The 22,566-nt window shown below is 47.4% G+C and overlaps 1 protein-coding gene and 1 long non-coding RNA gene across 2 annotated transcripts in view; both read right to left on the bottom strand.

Annotated features, from left to right (window-relative positions):
- Positions 1–2,127: 2,127 nt before the first annotated feature.
- On the bottom strand, positions 2,128–3,999 carry LOC124045466. The gene is made up of 2 exons (XR_006840861.1): positions 3,967–3,999; positions 2,128–2,787 (listed from the first exon to the last, which is right to left on the bottom strand). It is a non-coding gene; the product is annotated as an uncharacterized LOC124045466 (long non-coding RNA).
- Positions 4,000–5,029: 1,030 nt separating this feature from the next.
- The window catches only part of LOC124045399 (arginine-glutamic acid dipeptide repeats protein-like), a 277,031-nt gene continuing 259,494 nt past the window's right edge, over positions 5,030–22,566 (bottom strand). Inside the window, 9 exon segments of the mRNA XM_046364695.1 lie at positions 5,030–5,280; positions 5,515–5,866; positions 5,868–6,239; positions 9,023–9,233; positions 11,769–12,254; positions 12,256–13,271; positions 13,657–13,770; positions 14,659–14,820; positions 20,052–20,251. Coding sequence (XP_046220651.1) covers positions 5,030–5,280; positions 5,515–5,866; positions 5,868–6,239; positions 9,023–9,233; positions 11,769–12,254; positions 12,256–13,271; positions 13,657–13,770; positions 14,659–14,820; positions 20,052–20,251 — 3,164 coding nt within the window.

Here is a 22,566-nt window from a genome sequence, read left to right on the forward strand (position 1 = left end):
GGAAGAGAGGGAGGAGGAGGAGGAGAGGAAGAGAGGGAGGAGGAAGAGGAGGAAGAGAGGGATAGACTAAAAGGCTGGAGGAGGAGGAGAGGGAGGAGGAAGAGGAAGAGAGGGAGGAGGAAGAGGAAGAGGAAGAGAGGGAGGAGGAAGAGGAAGAGAGGGAGGAGGAAGAGGAGGAGAGGGATAGACTAAAAGGCTGGAGGAGGAGGAGAGGGATAGACTAAAAGGCTGGAGGAGGAGACTAAAAGGAAGAGAGGGAGGAGGAGGAAGAGGAGGAGGAGAGGGATGGACTAAAAGGCTGGAGGAGGAGAGGAAGAGAGGGAGGAGGAGGAGGAGAGGGATAGACTAAAAGGCTGGAGGAGGAGAGGAAGAGAGGGAGGAGGAAGAGGAGGAGGAGAGGGATAGACTAAAAGGCTGGAGGAGGAGAGGAAGAGAGGGAGGAGGAGGGGGAGGAGGAGAGGGATAGACTAAAAGGCTGGAGGAGGAGAGGAAGAGGGAGGAGGAGGAGGAGAGGGATAGACTAAAAGGCTGGAGGAGGAGAGGAAGAGGGAGGAGGAGAGGGATAGACTAAAAGGCTGGAGGAGGAGGAGGGGAGGAAGAGAGGGAGGAGGAGGAGAGGGATGGACTAAAAGGCTGGAGGAGGAGAGGGAGGAGGAGGATGAAGGGGAGAGGATTAAAAGACAAGAGTGATGGAGGACATGGAAGACAAACGGACAGACAGAGGTCATGGATGGGACCAGAGAGGAGTAGAAGGAACTCAAACATGGGCTAAACACAGGACAGGAGGGGGTTGACAGGATATTACAACTTTACTGTCTAGTGTCTGGACCCCCACCTCCATGTAGCTAGGCCCCGTTTAGTGTCTGGACCCCCCACCTCCATGTAGCTAGGCCCCGTTTAGTGTCTGGACCCCCCACCTCCATGTAGCTAGGCCCCGTTTAGTGTCTGGACCCCCCACCTCCATGTAGCTAGGCCCGTTAGTGTCTGGACCCCCCACCTCCATGTAGCTAGGCCCCGTTTAGTGTCTGGACCCCCCACCTCCATGTGGCTTGGCCCGTTAGTGTCACAGTGAATATGGCAGCACAGCACACTGCTCTGGAGGACGATCCGATCGGAGGTTTCCAACTGTAGCAGTCAGGACCACTTGACCAGGTAGAGGGAGGAAAATACTAACCATAACCACCACCTTTGGTTACCTCTAGCAACTCACCCACAGTCAGAACACATTTAACAAGGCATGTTGGGGCCTCACCTTAGTTTAGATACACTTTTTGTCAACGATAATTTAAAACATTTGAAAAGAAAACGTAAAACCCCGGGTTAAATATCTGCCTAATCTTTAAAAAAAAATGAACCTTTTGTTGAGTCAACACTGAAGTCGAGTGTCTAAACCAATGAAAAGCGCTGAAGAATTTAATTCAGTCTTTAGTGCTTTAGATGGTGTCAGGGGCTTGTAAAATACAGGGCAGGGCAGGGCAGGGCAGGGCAGGGCAGGGCAGGGCAGGGCAGGACAGGGCAGGGTAGGACAGGGCGGGACAGGGCAGGGTAGGACAGGGCGGGACAGGGTAGGGCAGGGTAGGGCAGGGCGGGACAGCGTAGGACAGGGCAGGGTAGGGTAGGGCAGGACAGGGTAGGGTAGGGCAGGACGGGACAGCGTAGGACAGGGCAGGGCAGGGCGGGACAGCGTAGGACAGGGCAGGGTAGGACAGGGCGGGACAGGGTAGGGCAGGGTAGGACAGGGCAGGGTAGGACAGGGCGGGACAGCGTAGGACAGGGCAGGGTAGGGTAGGGCAGGACAGGGTAGGGCAGGGTAGGGTAGGACAGGGTAGGGCAGGGTAGGGTAGGGCAGGGTAGGGTAGGGCATGGCAGGGTGGGGCAGGGTAGGGTGGGGCAGGGTAGGAGAGTATGCTGATCCATAGATGACTCAGTGACTCCTCTTCCAAGTGTGTCAAATCATTACCTCAACAACAGTGAGTTCAGGCATTCTGTTAGCCAATCAGGTGGTTGTTAAGGGGTGTATAATGATAGGTGTCTATACCGCTCTCTCTAAGGTATATCAGGTCCGGGACCACCGTTTGCTGCCCCCCCTCCCTCCGTTAAAACATGGAATAATGCTTCAGAACACAATAACATATTGGAGGTTTATAAATGACTTGGTTCCGAGTCCACACCTAGTAACAATAATAATAATTATATGTATATATATATATGTATGTGTATATATATATATATAGATATACTATTTACAGACTCAATAACGTCATGCTGCAGCTTTTCGTAAAAAAATGATGAAAACCTCCAACAATGTATTAAAATAATATAGCACTTTGTTCTGAATCTTTCTGCGGCTATAATGTCTGGATGCTTTCACTGGTCTTCGTCTTCCCCGTCGACTAACAACAGTGACAAAGTGTCTTGGCTTTTCTACCACCTACGAAACACGTTGTGGAAGCTTTACAGTAGTTTTCATGCAGTCTCGAGGTCGTTGTCACTACTTGAAGGCTATAGTTACACCAAACAGTCTTTCTTAATGTTTTTGTGGGGGGGGGACACAGAAAAACAGACAGGGAAAGAAGAAAACAGACGACAGAACAACCCTCCTTTCCGTCTTCAGCTTCCATTGTTTTTGTAAGTAGAATTGTGTTTTGGGAGGAGCAGAGGTTGGGTTCCTGTGATTGACTGTTCTGTAACTACTTCCTGTGTCCTAGGGCAACTTCCTGCGTGTCTCCGCGTCCCCCCCCCCCATTGGTCAGTTACAGTTGCTTGTCGCTTTCCTTCTTCAGGCGGCTAAAACACAAAACACACAAACAACAACAACAAACGACACGTTAGCGTCGCCACTTTAACTTCACTTGTCCCCAAGTTTAGAAATAAAACACAAAACACCCAAGGTTTATATGCACACTGATAAGTCTCACAGGCGGTATTGTATTACAAGACGATCACAAAGCTGGAGAACCTGGAACAAAGCCGGCTGCAGATCGTTGTACAAGCGTGCATTTAAACATTTCCTCACTGCAGTATAATTGCTAAGAAACATGTCTATAATTCGCCCCAATGCAATCTTAAAAATGTTAATAGACTTGCTCCACAACCCATAGAAAACAGTGACTACATTCAGCCTATATATATATATATATATATATACCCTATGGGGTCACATTCTCTGAAAATGCAAAGTGCGGAGTTAGTTCTTAAGGTAAAACATCACTTGCCATCAGGTTTTTCTGTAAAAGGAATCCATTTCTGGAACTCGAGATCACTTGAAACGTCTGCATGATCTTACAGAAATCACACAAATGACAATCTTTTTCAATTAGCAACAAGAATTTATAACCACAGATGAACCATATGTTATGTTTAATATTTGTTTTGTAATTTAATGAAATTATTCTTATTTTTAAATCTCATTTAAGGACCGATGCTGTCTAGACCACCTCTGTCTATGTGTTTGTAATGAATGTGTGTGTGTGTGTGTGTGTGTGTATGGTTAAGTGTTTTCAAACGTGTCTGTGTCTTTCAGTGTGTCTTTCAGCAGGTGTGTCTTTCAGTAGGTGTGTCTTTCAGCAGGTGTGTCTTTCAGTAGGTGTGTCTTTCAGTAGGTGTGTCTTTCAGTAGGTGTGTCTTTCAGTAGGTGTGTCTTTCAGTAGGTGTGTCTTTCAGTAGGTGTGTCTTTCAGCAGGTGTGTCTTTCAGCAGGTGTGTCTTTCAGCAGGTGTGTCTTTCAGTAGGTGTGTCTTTCAGCAGGTGTGTCTTTCAGCAGGTGTGTCTTTCAGTAGGTGTGTCTTTCAGTAGGTGTGTCTTTCAGTAGGTGTGTCTTTCAGTTGGTGTCTTTCAGTAGGTGTGTCTTTCAGTCTTTCAGTTGTGTCAGTAGGTGTCTTTCAGTTGTGTCTTTCAGTAGGTGTGTAGGTGTGTATTTCGTAGGTGTGTCAGAATGTGTCTTTCAGTCTTTCCGTGTGTCTCTGACCTGTAATAGTCCTCTTGGCCAGGAAGTGGGCCAGTAGGTGTCTTTCAGTGCATGTGGTGATGTCCATGCAGCCACTGCTGTTCCATAGCTAGCTTTCAGTAGGTGTGCTTTCAGGTGTGTCTTTCAGCAGCTCTGCAGACTGGGCATGCATGGCCTGGAGCTGGTGGGCTGCGGACATCTGGGGAGGAAGGTGTGTCCAGCAGGTGTGTCTTTCAGCAGGTGTACCTGGAGCAGGTGTGTCTTTCAATGCACAACAGGATCAGGGTGTCTTTCACAGGTGTGTCTTTCAGCAGGTGTGTCTTTCAGCAGGTGTGTCTTTCAGATCCCACTGTGGTAGATAAGTCCCTCGTCACACTATAGCGTTGACCCAGAACCTGCTCTGGCTCGGATATTTTCTTTTGACATTGCCCTGTTCCAGCAACTATGATTTGTGTGACCAAGCCAGCTCAGTACAGCTCGGCTCAGTGTGTCTCTGACCTGTAATAGTCCTCTTGGCTCATGTGGTGATGTCCATGCAGCCACTGCTGTGGCCCAGCTGGCAGACTGGCATGCATGGCCTGGAGCTGGTGGCTCGGACATCAGAAGGTCGGCTCGGCCCAGGATCAGGACGACGAATCGAGATCCCACTGTGGTAGATAAGTCCCTCGTCACACTATAGCACAGAACCTGCTCTGGGCCAGACATTGCCCTGTTCCAGCAACTATGATTTGTGTGACCAGCTCAGTACAGCTCGGCTCAGTACGGCTCGGCCAGAGTACCCAGCTCGGCTCGGCAGAACGCTCGGCCCAGCTTGGCGGCTCGGCACAGCTTGGCTTGGCTCAGTACGGCTCGGCTCAGTACGGCTTGGCTTGGCTCAGCTCAGTACGGCTTGGCTCGGCTCAGTACGGCTTGGCTCGGGTCAGTACGGCTCGGCTCAGTACAGTACGGCTCGGCACAGCTTGGCTTGGCTCAGTACGGCTCGGCTCAGTACGGCTTGGCTTGGCTCAGTACGGCTCGGCTCAGTACGGCTTGGCTTGGCTCAGCTCAGTACGGCTTGGCTCAGCTCAGTACGGCTTGGCTCGGCTCAGTACAGCTTGGCTCGGCTCAGTACAGCTTGGCTCGGCTCAGTACGGCTCGGCACATGTTGTTGGTTGACGTTCTTACCGAAGACGGGGTGTCGCAGCATCTCATGTTCGTGTGGGTTCTGTCCCAGGAGGGAGTTGGGGATTGCGCCGTGCGGGTAGGGGAAGCGGGCGAGGTGGGGGCCTCCTGCCAGGGGGTCTACGAGGGGGTGCCCCCCCGAACCTGGAGGGCACACAAGACATTCACCACCGCCTGCACAGAGTCAAAACAATCACATGGTCAGTGTACACTTAAACATACATCACAATACATCAGAATGATCAATTATTCTAAATGTCATCATAAACATGTTCCCGGGCAAATCCGTTTAGAACAGATTATGATTGGTCGCTGCATGCTACAGCCGTTTGATTGGATTAGAAGACTTCAAGGCTGCAGTATTTGCATCCAGTGTATTAGAGTATTGTTTGATGGGAATAGCGTGACCTTGGTGCAGGGAGTCCTGCTGGTGAAGGTGCAGGTGTGAGTGGATGTGGGAGTGCTGGTGGTGATGAGGCGTGATGTTGAACATCTGAAGCCTGGCGATAGGGTCGTTGGCCACCGCCGCCATCCTCTCGGCGTGCAGCCTCTCCGCCGCCAGCCGCTCCGGGTAGCTCATGTCTGGTCTGAGCTGGGGTCCCGCGGCCAACGCCAAACGCTCCCTCTCCAAGGGGTTGAGACCTGGGTGGAAGGAGGCGAAGGGGTGCGGTCCCGCCATGGATGGTAAGGAGATGGCCCCGTGTCGGGCAAAGTGTTCCATGGGGTTAGCAGAGGGGTGCATGCCTTCTAGCTCCGGGGGGTTTGTGTTCGAACCCAGGCTTCATCCTCTCTCTCAGCTCCCTCTCCCTCATCTCTCTCTCCCTCATCTCCCGCTCTCGCAGCTCGCGCTCCCGCATGCCCGGGTCGGCGTTGTAGAGGCCAGGCATGTGATAGGCCATCAGGGGGTCGTTGGGGTTGAGGGAGACGAAGAAGGGGTGGTTCCTATTGGTCGGGGACATGACGTGGGGGCGGGCGTACTCGCTGAGTGTGCGAAGGGCGGGCGTGTCGGGCCCGATGTAGGGGGGAACCGCGGCGATGGAGGTAGGGGGGCCGTCGAAGGGAGGACGCATGTGGGCGGAGCCACCCATTTGGGGGTCACCCATACGACCGTCATGACACGAACTGGAGGCTTTCTGGAACAGAGAGAGATGCGTGCAGAGGTTACAACACATTATAAAGAGGGTATTTTAATTTTTTATTTTTTTATTTTACCTTTATTCCAGGCAAGTCAGTTAAGAACAAATTCTTATTTTCAATGACGGCCTGGGAACAGTGGGTTAACTGCCTGTTCAGGGGCAGAACGACAGATTTGTACCTTGTCAGCTCGGGGGGTTTGAACTCACAACCTTCCGGTTACTAGTCCAACGCTCTACGCTCTAACCACTAGGCTACGCTGCCGCCCCAAGTTGTAAGAAAGATATAGGATCAGGTTATAACTCCTTACAACCTATTATAACCTCAAAATATTTCCAACCTTTTATAACCACCTCATAACCTTAAGAAGTTTGTAACATGTTATAAGGAGCCTATAATAGGTTATAATAGTTTGGAAAAGGTTATAAGAGGTTTGAGGTTATAAGGAGGTTGTAAAAGGTTATAAACGTTATAAGGATGTTATTATAGGTTTAACTTCTTGGATATAGGGGGCGCCCTTTTAATTTATGGATAAAAAAACTTTCCGTTTTAAACAAGATATTTTGTCACGAAAAGATGCTCAACTATGCATATAATTGACAGCTTTGGAAAGAAAACACTCTGACGTTTCCAAAACTGCAAAGATATTATCTGTGAGTGCCACAGAACTGATGCTACAGAAGAAACCAAGATGACATTTCAAACAGGAAATTTCCCAGATTTTGAAGGCGCTGTGTTCCAATGTCTCCTTATATGGCTGTGAATGCGCCAGGAATGAGCCTGCCCTTTCTGTCGTTTCTCCAAGGTGTCTGTAGCATTGTGACATATTTGTAGGCATATCATTGGAAGATTGACCATAAGAGACTACATTTACCAGGTGCTCGCTTTGGTGTCCTCCGTTGCAATTATTGCGTAATCTCCAGCTGCGTGTATTTTCCCATTTGCTTCAGAGGAGAAACCCAACTGCCACGAATGATTTATCATCGAATAGATATGTGAAAAACACCTTGAGGATTGATTCTAAACAACGTTTGCCATGTTTCTGTCAAATTTATGGAGTTTTTTTCCTTAGCCAAACGTGATGAACAAAACGGAGCTATTTCTCCTACACAAATAATATTTTTGGAAAAACTTAACATTTGCTATCTGAGAGTCTCCTCGTTGAAAACATCCAAAGTTCTTCAAAGGTAAATTATTTTATTTGAATGGTTTTCTGGTTTTTGTGAAAATGTTGCCTGCTGAATGCTAGGCTTAATGCTATGCTAGCTATCAATACTCTTACACAAATGCTTGTGTAGCTATAGTTGAAAATCATATTTTGAAAATCTGAGATGACAGTGTTGTTAACAAAAGGCTAAGCTTGTGAGCCAATATATTTATGTTATAAGGTGGTAATAAAAGGTTATAGGTTTTAGAGGTTATAACAGGTTGTAACAGGTTTAAGGTGGTAATAAAAGGTTATAGGTTTTAGAGGTTATAACAGGGTGTAACAGGTTATAAGGTGTTATAATAGGTTGTAAGGAGGTTATAACAGGTTGTAAGGAGGTTATAACAGGTTGTAAGGAGGTTATAACAGGTTGTAAGGAGGTTATAACAGGTTGTAAGGAGGTTATAATAGGTTATAACAGGTTATAAGGTGGTTATAATAGGTTGTAAGGAGGTTATAATAGGTTATAAGGTGGTTATAACAGGTTGTAAGGTTGTAAGGAGGTTGTAATAGGTTGTAAGGAGGTTATAACAGGTTATAAGGAGGTTGTAATAGGTTATAAGGTGGTTATAACAGGTTGTAAGGAGGTTATAACAGGTTGTAAGGAGGTTATAACAGGTTGTAAGGAGGTTATAACAGGTTATAAGGAGGTTATAACAGGTTGTAAGGAGGTTATAACAGGTTGTAAGGAGGTTGTAACAGGTTATAAGGAGGTTGTAACAGGTTGTAAGGAGGTTATAATAGGTTGTAAGGAGGTTATAATAGGTTGTAAGGAGGTTATAACAGGTTATAAGGAGGTTGTAACAGGTTATAAGGAGGTTATAACAGGTTGTAAGGTGGTTATAATAGGTTGTAAGGAGGTTATAACAGGTTATAAGGAGGTTGTAACAGGTTATAACAGGTTGTAAGGAGGTTATAATAGGTTATAAGGAGGTTGTAATAGGTTATAAGGAGGTTATAACAGGTTGTAAGGAGGTTATAACAGGTTGTAAGGAGGTTATAATAGGTTGTAAGGAGGTTATAAGGAGGTTGTAATAGGTTATAAGGTGGTTATAACAGGTTGTAAGGAGGTTGTAATAGGTTATAAGGTGGTTATAACAGGTTGTAAGGAGGTTGTAATAGGTTATAACAGGTTGTAAGGAGGTTATAATAGGTTGTAAGGAGGTTATAACAGGTTGTAAGGAGGTTATAACAGGTTGTAAGGAGGTTGTAACAGGTTGTAAGGAGGTTGTAATAGGTTGTAAGAGGTTATAACAGGTTGTAAGGAGGTTATAATAGGTTGTAAGTGAGCAGTTAGACAAATACTCATAAAGGATGTTTTAGAACAGAATGTAAAGTTAAAGGGAAATTTCAAATCCACGGCAACAACAACAGTTGTGAAAAAAAGGTGTTTATGTGTTCGTGCATTGTGATTTTAACCAATGAGGAGGCATTGTCCACTAATTGATTGATGTCATTGGAAAAACGGATCTTCCTCCATCTTTTTTAACATTTTTACTACAAAACATAGAAACTCTCAAATTTCACAACTGTTGATGTTGGAGACATGAAGACAAATTTACACCAAACACTCACCGCAGCTCTCTCCTGTTCCTTCTCTCTTTCCCGTTCCCTCTCTCGTTCCTTCTCCCTCTCCTTCTCCTCCCGGGCTTTCTGCTCGGCCTCCCTCTTGACCCGTTCCAGCGCCTCTTCTCTCTTCTTGGCCAGTTTAGAAGCAGCCAGAGGAGTAAAGTAGAAGTCTGTTCTAGCACACGTGTTGTACCCGCGGTCCAGGTGCTTGTAGAACCTTTTGACAAACAATGGAAAACATGGAAATACACATTAATATACAGTAAAGATGTACAGTTTGGCTGACAGTACTTTATGGATATACACAAAAAGTACAGTGCATTCGGAAAGTATTCAGACCCTGACCTTTTCCACATTTTGTTACATTACAGCCTTGCTGTAATTGTTTTCTTATTCTACACACAATACTCCATAACCACAAAGCGAAAACAGTTTAAGAAATACTGCAAATGTATTAAAAATAAACAGAAATATTACTTATACATAAGTATTCAGAACCTTTTACTCAGTACTTTGTTGAAGCACCTTTGGCAGCGATTACAGTCTCGAGTCTTCTTGGTTTGACGCTAGCTACAAGCTTGGCACACCTCTATTTGGGGAGTTTTCGCAGATCCTCTCAAGCTCTGTCAGATTGGATGGGGAGTGTCGCTGCACAGCTATTTTCAGGTCTCTCCAGAGATGTTCGATAGGGTTCAAGTCCGGGTTCTGGCTGGGCCACTCAAAGACATTGTCTTGGCTATGTGCTGTGGGTCGTTGTCCTGTTGGAAGGAGTTCCTGAGCGCTGTGAAGCAGGTTTTCATCAAGGATCTCTCTGTACTTTGCTCTGTTCATCTTTCCCTCGATCCTGACTAGTCTCCCAGTCCCTGCTGCTGAGAAACATCTCATGGTTTGAGAGTCCTTTAGGTGCCTTTTGGCAAACTCTAAGCAAGCTGTCATGTGCTTTTTACTAAGGAGTTGATTTCCTTCTGGCCACTCTACCATAAAGGCCCGATTGTTATTATTATTATTATTTTTAAATTTGATTTTTTTTTACCCCTTTTTCTCCCCAATTTCGTGGTATCCAATTGTTGTAGTAGCTACTATCTTGTCTCATCGCTACAACTCCCGTACGGGCTCGGGAGAGACGAAGGTTGAAAGTCATGCGTCCTCCGATACTGCTTCTTAACACAGCGCATCCAACCCGGAAGCCAGCCGCAGCAATGTGTCGGAGGAAACACCGTGCACCTGGCAACCTTGGTTAGCGCGCACTGCGCCCGGCCCGCCACAGGAGTCGCTGGTGCGCGATGAGACAAAGACATCCCTACCGACCAAGCCCTCCCTAACCCGGACGACGCTAGGCCAATTGTGCGTCGCTCCACGGACCTCCCCATCGCGGCCTGTTACGATAGAGCCTAGGTGTGCAAACCCAGGGACTCTGATGGCACAGCTGGCGCTGCAGTACAGCGCCCTTAGGCCCGATTGGTTGAATGCTGCAGAGATGGTTTTCCTTCTGGAAGGTTCTACCATCTCCACGGAGGAACTCTGGAGCTCTGTCAGAGTGACCATCCGGTTCTTGGTCACCTCCCTGACCAAGGTCCTTCTCCCCCAATTGCTTAGTTTTTCCAGGCAACCAGCTCTTGGAAAAGTATTGGTGTTTTCAAAATGAATTGATTTAAGAATGATGGAGACCATTGTTTTCTTCGGGACCTTCAATACTGCATAAATGTTTTGGTACCCTTCCCCAGATCTGTGCCTCGACACAATCCTGTCTCGGAGCTCTACGGACAATTCCCTCAACCTCATGGCTTGTTTTTTGCTCTGACATGCACTGTCAACTGTGGGACCTTATATAGACAGGGTGTGTGCCTTTCCAAATCATGTCCAACAGATGGACTCTAATCAAGTTGAAAAAAACGATCAACCCTTTGCTATGAGAAATGTCAAATGTCCCGTAGCAAAGTGTCAATTTTATTTTTAATACATTTCCCCAAAAATGTAAAAACCCGGTTTTGGCTTTGTCATTATCGTGTGTTGATTTTAGGGCAAAAATAATTGAATCAATTTGTTTTATTTTAATGTAACATAACATGTGGATAAGTCAAGGGGTCTGAATACTTTCCGAAGGCTCTGTATAGTACGGCTGTACAGTTTAGCCAACATGGAAATACACACGAAATCAGGGGTGTCAAACATCCGGCACGTGGGCTGCCCTCCGGACCTCAGTGAAGACCAAACGCGGTCCGTGGTAAAATTAGTTTGACACCACTGAGCAGCTTGCTAACATCACAGTTCTTATATGACTTGTATTAATGAATCATTCATATTCTTTGTGAAACAACTTGTGTTCTGACAGTGTGTGTGTGTGTGTTTTTGACAGAGTGTGTGTGTGTTTTGACAGAGTGTGTGTGTGTTCTGACAGAGTGTGTGTGTGTGTTCTGACAGAGTGTGTGTGTGTGTTCTGACAGTGTGTGTGTGTTTTGACAGAGTGTGTGTGTTTTGACAGAGTGTGTGTGTTCTGACAGTGTGTGTTCTGACAGTGTGTGTGTGTTGACAGTGGGTGTGTGTGTGTTTTGACAGAGTGTGTGTGTTCTGACAGTGTGTGTGTGTTTTGACAGAGTGTGTGTGTTCTGACAGTGTGTGTGTTTTGACAGTGTGTGTGTTCTGACAGTGTGTGTGTGTTTTGACAGAGTGTGTGTGTTTGTTTTGACAGAGTGTGTGTGTTCTGACAGTGTGTGTGTGTGTTTTGACAGTGTGTGTGTGTGTCAGGGCATACCGTGCTGATTGGCTGGCATGGCTGGGCGTGTTGACGATGGTAGGCTCGGGGGAGGGGCTCCGAGGAGGGGGCGGAGGGCTCTCGGGCTCCTCTGATTCGTCAAGAGGTTCCTCCTTGATGTGTACAGGCGGGACGGCAGGACCTGGGCAGGCGGAGCCGACGGGGACGGTGATGGGCATGGAGAAGGAAGAGGGGGGCTGGAGGCCTGGTGGTAGAGACGAGGAGGAGGGAGGCTGGAGGCCTGGTGGTAGAGACGAGGACGAGAGAGGGCAGCCAGCGGAGGAGGGGGCAGGACAGGGTTGAAGGGGTGAGGAGGGAACGGGGGCTGTTGGGGTGTGTTGGGGTGGGAGGATTGCAATGGTCCGGAGAGAGGTAGAGGAGGGGGTGCTGGTTGCCTCTCTCTCTCTGAAAGGGGAGATTCTGGGACTGGGTGAGGACAGGGGCTGGGCTGGTGGGGGCTGGAGCTGCTGGCCAGGGCCCTGAGGCATGAGCTGGAGGGGAGGAGGGTGGGCTGGGGGAGGGTGGTGGGTGGACAGGGAGGAGAGGGGTTTGAGGGCGGGCGGAGGGGGCAGGTTGGAGGGCATCTGGGGGAAGGGGGCGCCGATAGATGTGGAGGGCCGTGTTTGTGAGACTGGGGGTCGCGGTTGGGCATGTGGGGGATGGGGGTGGTGGGAGGGGGCTTGATGTGGGGCATGGACATGGAGGAGGCATGGGGTAGGAGCTGCTCACGGGGCAGTTGATTGGACGATCCACCCTGGGACAACGATTGGCTGGGAGGCGTGTGGACCCTGTGGGGCAGTTGCTGCAATTGGCCGAGAGGCAGTGGGGAGGGCGGGACCTGAGACTGGGGAGGGAGGGAGTGGGGGTGAGGCAGGTGGGAGGGGCCAACCTGAAGTGGGTGGGGAATGGATAATGGGTGGGGCTGTGGGCCGTGGAGCGTGCTAGGTAGCGACTGGGGTCCTGGGGGTGGAGCCTGAGGTCCAGGGGGGTGGAGCCTGAGACATCCCCTGCAGCGGAGAATGAGGCGAAGGAGAGGGTCGCCTCTGGGGGTGGATGGACACCCCTGATTGGTTGAGAGAGAGGGGGCCGGCCTGTTGGGGCATGGGAGGCGGTAGCGGCATTGGAAGGAAAGTGGGGGGGTGCGGAGGGAGAGGACACCTGGGGGACCAGTGTGGGGGCTGTGGAGGACGTGGGAGGTATTGGCGGGGTGGCGGAGCGACCACCGGAGGTCCCTGGCTGACAGGACTGGATAACCGGAGGGTGCTGCGACTGTCCCTCCCTATCTCTCTCTCTCTCCCTCCTCTGCAGTAGGAGCAGCTGCTGCTGGGCGGAGGAGTCCGAGTCACTCTCCCCGTCTCGGGGGCTGGGGATGGAGGGCGAGGAGCTACGGTTATCCTGGTCAATGTCTTTAGCGTCACTGCTACACTCCTCGTTGACGCTGTGCCCGTCTGAGCTCTCGCCCTCGCCCTCGCATTCTGACGGCGAGTCGGACCGACCCAGCTCCTGTGGAACAGGGAATGGAAAGACAGAAGTTGAGGACGTGAATGGTTGTGGTTTACACATCTCATTAACAACGGAGGAAATACATTTGAATGTACACGAAGAGAAGAATAAGGCTTGGTATTAACACTATAATAACAGACCCACGTCTTATTCATTATGGAGCTCAGTTGGTAGAGCATGGTCATGGCGCTTGTAACGTCTTATTCATTATGATTTTAAATGGAAAATTATATTATTATATTATGATTTTAAAGGAAAAACTGATCCTAGATCAGGACTACTTTGTGGATACAGCCCCCCCCCAGACACTATTCCTCAACCCACAACACATCTAGCTAGCTATCCAACAGAAACTCCCTGGTATGACACGTAGGAGCTAAGTCACCTGGGTCTTGGACTTTTTTGCGATTGTCCTGTTGTCTGTGTCCTCGGTGTCTGAGGCTCCTCCTTTCTCTCGTTGGCGTTTGGCACACTTCATAGGAGACTCCTCCTTGATCTTCTGAAGACAATCAATCAATCAATCAATCAATCAATAATATCATACTATTACTGTCATTTCCAATCAGACTTTCATACAGATTCACCTGCTACAGAGTCTAATGAGAGGGAATGGCTGACCTAAACACTCATGATCCTGCCCTGTGAGTGATCCTGCCCTGTGAGTGATCCTGCCCTGTGAGTGATCCTGCCCTGTGAGTGATCCTGCCCTGTGAGTGATCCTGCCCTGTGAGTGATCCTGCCCTGTGAGTGATCCTGCCCTGTGAGTGATCCTGCCCTGTGAGTGATCCTGCCCCGTGAGTGATCCTGCCCCGTGAGTGATCCTGCCCCGTGAGTGATCCTGCCCCGTGAGTGATCCTGTCCTGTGAGTCATCCTGCCCTGTGAGTGATCCTGCCCCGTGAGTGATCCTGTCCTGTGAGTGATCCTGCCCTGTGAGTGATCCTGCCCTGTGAGTGATCCTGCCCTGTGAGTGATCCTGCCCCGTGAGTGATCCTGTCCCGTGAGTGATCCTGTCCTGTGAGTGATCCTGCCCTGTGAGTGAGTGATCCTGTGTAAACACAGCGTCTGTGTGTGTGTCTGTAAACCCAGATTCTGTGTGTGTGTCTGTAAACCCTGATTCTGTGTGTGTGTCTGTAAACCCAGATTCTGTGTGTGTGTCTGTAAACCCTGATTCTGTGTGTGTGTCTGTAAACCCAGATTCTGTGTGTGTGTGTCTGTAAACCCAGATTCTGTGTGTGTGTGTCTGTAAACCCAGATTCTGTGTGTATGTGTCTGTAAACCCAGATTCTCTGTGTGTGTGTCTGTAAACCCAGATTCTGTGTGTGTGTCTGTAAACCCAGATTCTGTGTGTGTGTCTGTAAACCCAGATTCTGTGTGTGTGTACTCTACCTTGCTGGGTTTCTTCATGGGGTCTGTCTTGCTGTCAGTGCTGTCTGTGGAGGCTGCGGAGGGGGAGGTACGGCCACTAGACCGGAGGTCCTCATTGGTTGGAGACACTCGTCCATCAGGGCTGGCTGTCTGCTTCTTCCGGCCACTACGGAGCGTCGACATCTGAAGACGAGAGAGAAGCAAAAGGTTTGTTTCCACCAAATTAACAACATTTCTCTCTCAGTTTTTAATTTACCGATTATAAAAAATAAAAAAATCTAAAAGTTCAATGTGTTTTTATCGCATTTTCAACTCTACCGATAGTTTTGTCACAAAAAAATGGTTGAGTTTAAAGTAGCAAATGTGTCTACATTGGTCTTGCTGCCTGCGCTCTAGCCAACCAGCTCTCAGATACAGTACGAGTAGGCTAGTCTACACGATGACATTATTATGGATAAGAGAGAGTGAAAATATTTTTGGGGGGTCAGTCAGTCAGTCAATCATCGATCGAACATCACTGCACTTTCTCACCCCCCTGTGAAGTTCATCAGAACTGACTTACTCTGTAGACTAATTAACTGTATACTAGAGGGATCGACCGATTAATTAGGGACAATTTCAAGTTTCCATAACAATAGGTGATCGGCATTTTTGGACACAAATCATGGCCGATAACATCGCACTCCACGAGGAGACTGCGGCAGGCTGACTACCTGTTATGAGAGTGAAGCAAGGAGCCAAGGTAAGTTGCTAGCTAGCATTAAACGTAGCTAATAAAAAAACAATCAATCTTAACATAAATCACTAGTTAACGACACATGGTTGATATTACTAGATTAACTAGCTTGTCCTGCGTTGCATATAATCGATGCGGTGCCTGTTCATTTGTCATTGAATCACAGCCTACTTCACCAAACGGGTGATTTAACAAGCGCATTCGTGAAGAAAGCACTGTCGTTTCACCAATGTACCTAAACATCAATGCCTTTCTTTAAAATCAATACACAAGTATATATATATATTTTTTAAACCTGCATATTTAGTTAATTGCCTGCTAACATTAATTTATTTTAACTGGGGAAATGGTGTCTCTTGCATTCAGTGCTCTTATGCAGCAGTTTGGGCCGCATCAGTGCAAGCAGAGTCAGGGTATATGCAGCAGTTTGGGCCCTGGCCTGGAACTGTGCAAGCAGAGTCAGGGTGTGAACTGTGTGAAGACCATTTCTTCCTAACAAAGACCGTAATTCATTTGCCAGAATTGTACGTAATTATGACATAACATTGAAGGTTGTGCAATGTAACAGCAATATGTAGACTTATGGATGCCACCCTTTAGATAAAATACAGAACGGTTCCGTTTTTCACTGAAAGAATAAACGTTTTGTTTCCAGATTTGACCGTATTAATGACCTAAGGCTTGTATTTCTGTGTGTTTATTATCATTAAGTTTATGATTTGATATGTGATAGAGCAGTCTGACTGAGCGGAGGTAGGCAGCAGCAGGCTCGTAAACATTCATTCAAACAGCACTTTCCTGCGTTTGCCAGCAGCTCTTAGCAATGCTTTAAGCACAGCACTGTTTATGACTTCTAGCCTATCAACTCCTGAGATTAAGCTGGCAATACTAAAGTGCCTTTAAGAACATCCAATATGAAATACAAATGGTATAGAGGGAAATAGTCCTATAATAACTACAACCTAAAACTTCTTACCTGGGAATATTGAAGACTCACGTTAAAAGGAACCACCAGCTTTCATATGTTCTCATGTTCTGAGCAAGGAACTTAATAAACGTTAGCTTTTTTACATGGCACATATTGCACTTTTACTTTCTTCTCCCAACACTTTGTTTTTGCATTATTTAAAACAAATTGAACATGTTTTATTATTTATTTGAGACTAAATAAGATTTTATTTCTGTATTATATCAAGTTAAAATAAAAGTGTTCATTGTTCATTCAGTATTGTTGTAATCGTCATTATTATTATATATACATATATAAAAATAGGCAATGTTTATTTTTGTTTCTCCAATAATCGGTATCGGCGTTGAAATATCATAATCGGTCGACCTCTACTGTATACTTTCAAGACGAGTCGTAGTGAGAAGACCACGCGTCATTGGTGACATCGCGTGACTCCAAGTTGACTTCGATATGATGGTTATTATATCAATACTGGCGCATAAAGACATTTCTCACATAATTTATTTTACCGACGCAAAAAATATCCCATCATGTCGAACTAACAAATGATCTGTCTGCATTTATAAAATTGTACCGAGATTTCCTGTTTCCATCACAGCTGTGGTAGAGAAAGAAAAATGAGAAAGAGAGAGAAGAAAGAGCACAGACAGAGGGAGAGAGAAAGAGAGAGAACAGACAGAGGGAGAGAGAAAGAGAGAGAACAGACAGAGGGAGAGAGAAAGAGAGAAGAAAGAGCACAGACAGAGGGAAAGAGAGAGAATAGAGAGCAAGAGACAGAGGGAAGAGAGAGAATAGAGAGCACAGACAGAGGGAGAGAGAAAGAGAGAGAGAGAGACAGAGGGAAAGAGAAAGAGAGAAGAGAAAGAACAGAGAGGGAAAGAGAGAGAATAGAGAGCACAGACAGAGGGAAAGAGAGAATAGAGAGCACAGACAGAGGGAAAGAGAAAGAGAGAGAATAGAGAGCACAGACAGAGGGAAAGAGAGAATAAAGAGCACAGACAGAGGGAAAGAGAGAGAATAGAGAGCACAGACAGAGGGAAAGAGAGAGAATAGAGAGCACAGACAGAGGGAAAGAGAGAGAATAGAGAGCACAGACAGAGGGAAAGAGAGAATAAAGAGCACAGACAGAGGGAAAGAGAGAGAATAGAGAGCACAGACAGAGGGAGAGAGAAAGAGAGAGAACAGACAGAGGGAAAGAGAAAGAGAGAAGAGAGCACAGACAGAGGGAAAGAGAGAGAATAGAGAGCACAGACAGAGGGAGAGAGAAAGAGAGAGAACAGACAGAGGGAAAGAGAAAGAGAGAAGAGAGCACAGACAGAGGGAAAGAGAGAGAATAGAGAGCACAGACAGAGGGAGAGAGAAAGAGAGAGAACAGACAGAGGGAAAGAGAAAGAGAGAAGAGAGCACAGACAGAGGGAAAGAGAGAGAATAGAGAGCACAGACAGAGGGAAAGAGAGAGAATAGAGAGCACAGACAGAGGGAAAGAGAGAGAATAGAGAGCACAGACAGAGGGAGAGAGAAAGAGAGAGAACAGACAGAGGGAAAGAGAGAGAGAGAACAGACAGAGGGAAAGAGAGAGGAGAGAGAGAACAGACAGAGAGAAAGAGAGAGAAGAGAGCACAGACAGAGGGAAAGAGAAAGAGAGAGCACAGACAGAGGGAAAGAGAGAGAGAGAACAGACAGAGGGAAAGAGAGAGGAGAGAGAGAACAGACAGAGAGAAAGAGAGAGAAGAGAGCACAGACAGAGGGAAAGAGAGAGAAGAGAGAGAACAGACAGAGAGAAAGAGAGAGAAGAGAGAGAACAGACAGAGAGAAAGAGAGAGAAGAGAGCACAGACAGAGGGAAAGAGAGAGAAGAGAGAGAAGAAAGAGCACAGACAGAGGGAAAGAGAAAGAGAGAGAAGAGAGAGCACAGACAGAGGAAAGAGAAAGAGAGAGAGAGCACAGACAGAGGGAAAGAGAAAGAGAGAGAAGAGAGAGCACAGACAGAGGGAAAGAGAAAGAGAGAGAGCACAGACAGAGGAAAGAGAAAGAGAGAGAAGAGAGCACAGACAGAGGGAAAGAGAAAGAAGAGAACACAGACAGAGGGAAAGAGAGAGAATAGAGAGCACAGACAGAGGGAAAGAGAGAGAATAGAGAGCACAGACAGAGGGAAAGAGAGAGAATAGAGAGCACAGACAGAGGGAAAGAGAGAGAATAGAGAGCACAGACAGAGGGAAAGAGAAAGAGAGAGAAGAGAGCACAGACAGAGGGAAAGAGAGAGAATAGAGAGCACAGACAGAGGGAAAGAGAGAGAATAGAGAGCACAGACAGAGGAAAAGAGAAAGAGAGAGAAGAGAGAGCACAGACAGAGGGAAAGAGAGAGAATAGAGAGCACAGACAGAGGGAAAGAGAGAGAATAGAGAGCACAGACAGAGGAAAAGAGAAAGAGAGAGAAGAGAGAGCACAGACAGAGGGAAAGAGAGAATAAAGAGCACAGACAGAGGGAAAGAGAGAGAATAGAGAGCACAGACAGAGGGAAAGAGAAAGAGAGAGCACAGACAGAGGGAAAGAGAGAGGAGAGAGAGAACAGACAGAGAGAAAGAGAGAGAAGAGAGAGAACAGACAGAGAGAAAGAGAGAGAAGAGAGCACAGACAGAGGGAAAGAGAGAGAAGAGAGAGAAGAAAGAGCACAGACAGAGGGAAAGAGAAAGAGAGAGAAGAGAGAGCACAGACAGAGGAAAAGAAAGAGAGAGAAGAGAGCACAGACAGAGGGAAAGAGAAAGAGAGAGAAGAGAGCACAGACAGAGGGAAAGAGAAAGAGAAGAGAGAGCACAGACAGAGGAAAGAGAAAGAAGAGAGCACAGACAGAGGGAAAGAGAAAGAGAGAGAGAACAGACAGAGGAAAAGAGAAAGAGAGAGAAGAGAGCACAGACAGAGGGAAAGAGAAAGAGAGAGAGAAGAGAGCACAGACAGAGGAAAGAGAAAGAAGAGAGCACAGACAGAGGGAAAGAGAAAGAGAGAGAAGAGAGAGAACAGACAGAGGAAAAGAGAAAGAGAGAGAAGAGAGAGAACAGACAGAGGGAAAGAGAAAGAGAGAGAAGAGAGCACAGACAGAGGGAAAGAGAAAGAGAGAAGAAAGAGAACAGACAGAGGAAAAGAGAAAGAGAGAGAAGAGAGAGAAGACAGAGGGAAAGAGAAAGAGAGAGAAGAGAGCACAGACAGAGGGAAAGAGAAAGAGAGAGAAAGAGAGCACAGACAGAGGGAAAGAGAGAAATAGAGAGCACAGACAGAGGAAAGAGAAAGAGAGAGAAGAGAGAGCACAGACAGAGGGAAAGAGAAAGAGAGAGAAGAGAGAGAACAGACAGAGGAAAAGAGAAAGAGAGAGAAGAGAGAGAACAGACAGAGGGAAAGAGAAAGAGAGAGAAGAGAGCACAGACAGAGGGAAAGAGAAAGAGAGAGAAGAAAGAGAACAGACAGAGGAAAAGAGAAAGAGAGAGAAGAGAGAGAACAGACAGAGGGAAAGAGAAAGAGAGAGAAGAGAGCACAGACAGAGGGAAAGAGAAAGAGAGAGAAGAGAGCACAGACAGAGGGAAAGAGAAAGAGAGAGAAGAAAGAGAACAGACAGAGGGAAAGAGAAAGAGAGAGAACAGACAGAGGGAAAGAGAAGAGAGAGAAGAGAGGCAGAAGAACGACAGAGAGAAAGCAATAGAGAGGGAGGGAGTCTTACCGATCCTCTGTTGCGTCGGGTCTTCATGCTATGCTTCCCGCTGAGTCCATCCTCATCCTCTTTGACGGGTTTGAACATAAACGGAGGCGGGTCCACTGGCTTCTCGATGGGGGGCAGCTCGCCGTACTTCTTGAAGTGGATACGACAGTCTGTACACAACAAGATGTTCTCTCTGCCCCCGTGGTGCCAGTCCTTAGAGGCTGAGAGACACAGAGGACTCATACATCACTACACACGGAGGCAGAGGACTCATACATCACTACACACGGAGGCAGAGGACTCATACACACAGCTAGACAGGGAGACAGAGGACTCATACATCACTACACACGGAGGCAGAGGACTCGTACATCACTACACACGGAGGCAGAGGACTCATACACACAGCTAGACAGGGAGACAGAGGACTCATACATCACTACACACGGAGGCAGAGGACGCATACATCACTACACACGGAGGCAGAGGACTCATACATCACTACACACGGAGGCAGAGGACTCATACATCACTACACACAGGGAGACAGAGGACTCATACATCACTACACACAGGGAGACAGAGGACTCATACATCACTACACACAGGGAGACAGAGGACTCATACATCACTACACACAGGGAGGCAGAGGACTCATACATCACTACACACAGGGAGACAGAGGACTCATACACACAGCTAGACAGGGAAACAGAAGACTCAAACATCACTACACACAGGGAGACAGAGGACTCAAACATCACTACACACAGGGAGGCAGAGGACTCATACATCACTACACACAGGGAGACAGAGGACTCAAACATCACTACACACAGGGAGACAGAGGACTCAAACATCACAGACTTTTATTTCCCTCACCAACTTCAAACATCAGCTATCTGAGCAGCTAACCGATCGCTGCAGCTGTACATAATCTATTGGTAAATAGCCCACCCATTTTCACCTACCTCATCCCCACAGTTTTTATTTATTTACTTTTCTGCTCTTTTGCACACCAATATCTCTACCTGTACATGACCATCTGATCATTTATCACTCCAGTGTTAATCTGCAATATTGTAATTATTCGCCTACCTCCTCATGCCTTTTGCACACATTGTATATAGACTCCCCTTTTTTCTACTGTGTTATTGACTTGTTAATTGTTTACTCCATGTGTAACTCTGTGTTGTCTGTTCACACTGCTATGCTTTATCTTGGCCAGGTCGCAGTTGCAAATGAGAACCTGTTCTCAACTAGCCTACCTGGTTAAATAAAGGTGAAATAAAAAAATAAAAAAATCACTACACACAGGGAGACAGAGGACTCATACACACAGCTAGACAGGGAGACAGAGGACTCATACACACAGCAGAGAGGGAGACAGAGGACTCATACACACAGCAGAGAGGGAGACAGAGGACTCATACACACAGCAGAGAGGGAGACAGAGGACTCATACACACAGCTAGACAGGGAGACAGAGGACTCATACACACAGCTAGACAGGGAGACAGAGGACTCATACACACAGCTAGACAGGGAGACAGAGGACTCATACACACAGCTAGACAGGGAGACAGAGGACTCAGGACTCATACACACAGCTAGACAGGGAGACAGAGGACTCATACACACAGCTAGACAGGGAGACAGAGGACTCATACACACAGCTAGACAGGGAGACAGAGGACTCATACACACAGCTAGACAGGGAGACAGAGGACTCATACACACAGCTAGACAGGGAGACAGAGGACTCATACACACAGCTAGACAGGGAGACAGAGGACTCATACACACAGCTAGACAGGGAGACAGAGGACTCATACACACAGCTAGACAGGGAGACAGAGGACTCATACACACAGCTAGACAGGGAGACAGAGGACTCATACACACAGCAGAGAGGGAGACAGAGGACTCATACACACAGCAGAGAGAGAGACAGAGGACTCATACACACAGCAGAGAGGGAGGCAGAGGACTCATACACACAGCAGAGAGGGAGACAGAGGACTCATACACACAGCTAGACAGGGAGACAGAGGACTCATACACACAGCAGAGAGGGAGACAGAGGACTCATACACACAGCAGAGAGGGAGACAGAGGACTCATACACACAGCTAGACAGGGAGACAGAGGACTCATACACACAGCAGACAGGGAGACAGAGGACTCATACACACAGCAGACAGGGAGACAGAGGACTCATACACACAGCAGAGAGGGAGACAGAGGACTCATACACACAGCTAGACAGGGAGACAGAGGACTCATACACACAGCTAGACAGGGAGACAGAGGACTCATACACACAGCTAGACAGGGAGACAGAGGACTCACACACAGCTAGACAGGGAGACAGAGGACTCATACACACAGCTAGGCAGGGAGACAGAGGACTCAAACACACAGCTCGACAGGGAGACAGAGGACTCATACACACAGCTAGACAGTACTCACACACATCTAGACAGGGAGACAGAGGACTCATACACACAGCTAGACAGGGAGACAGAGGACTCAT

This window comes from Oncorhynchus gorbuscha, linkage group LG10 (assembly GCF_021184085.1).
Source record: "Oncorhynchus gorbuscha isolate QuinsamMale2020 ecotype Even-year linkage group LG10, OgorEven_v1.0, whole genome shotgun sequence".
Lineage (NCBI taxonomy): Eukaryota > Metazoa > Chordata > Actinopteri > Salmoniformes > Salmonidae > Oncorhynchus > Oncorhynchus gorbuscha.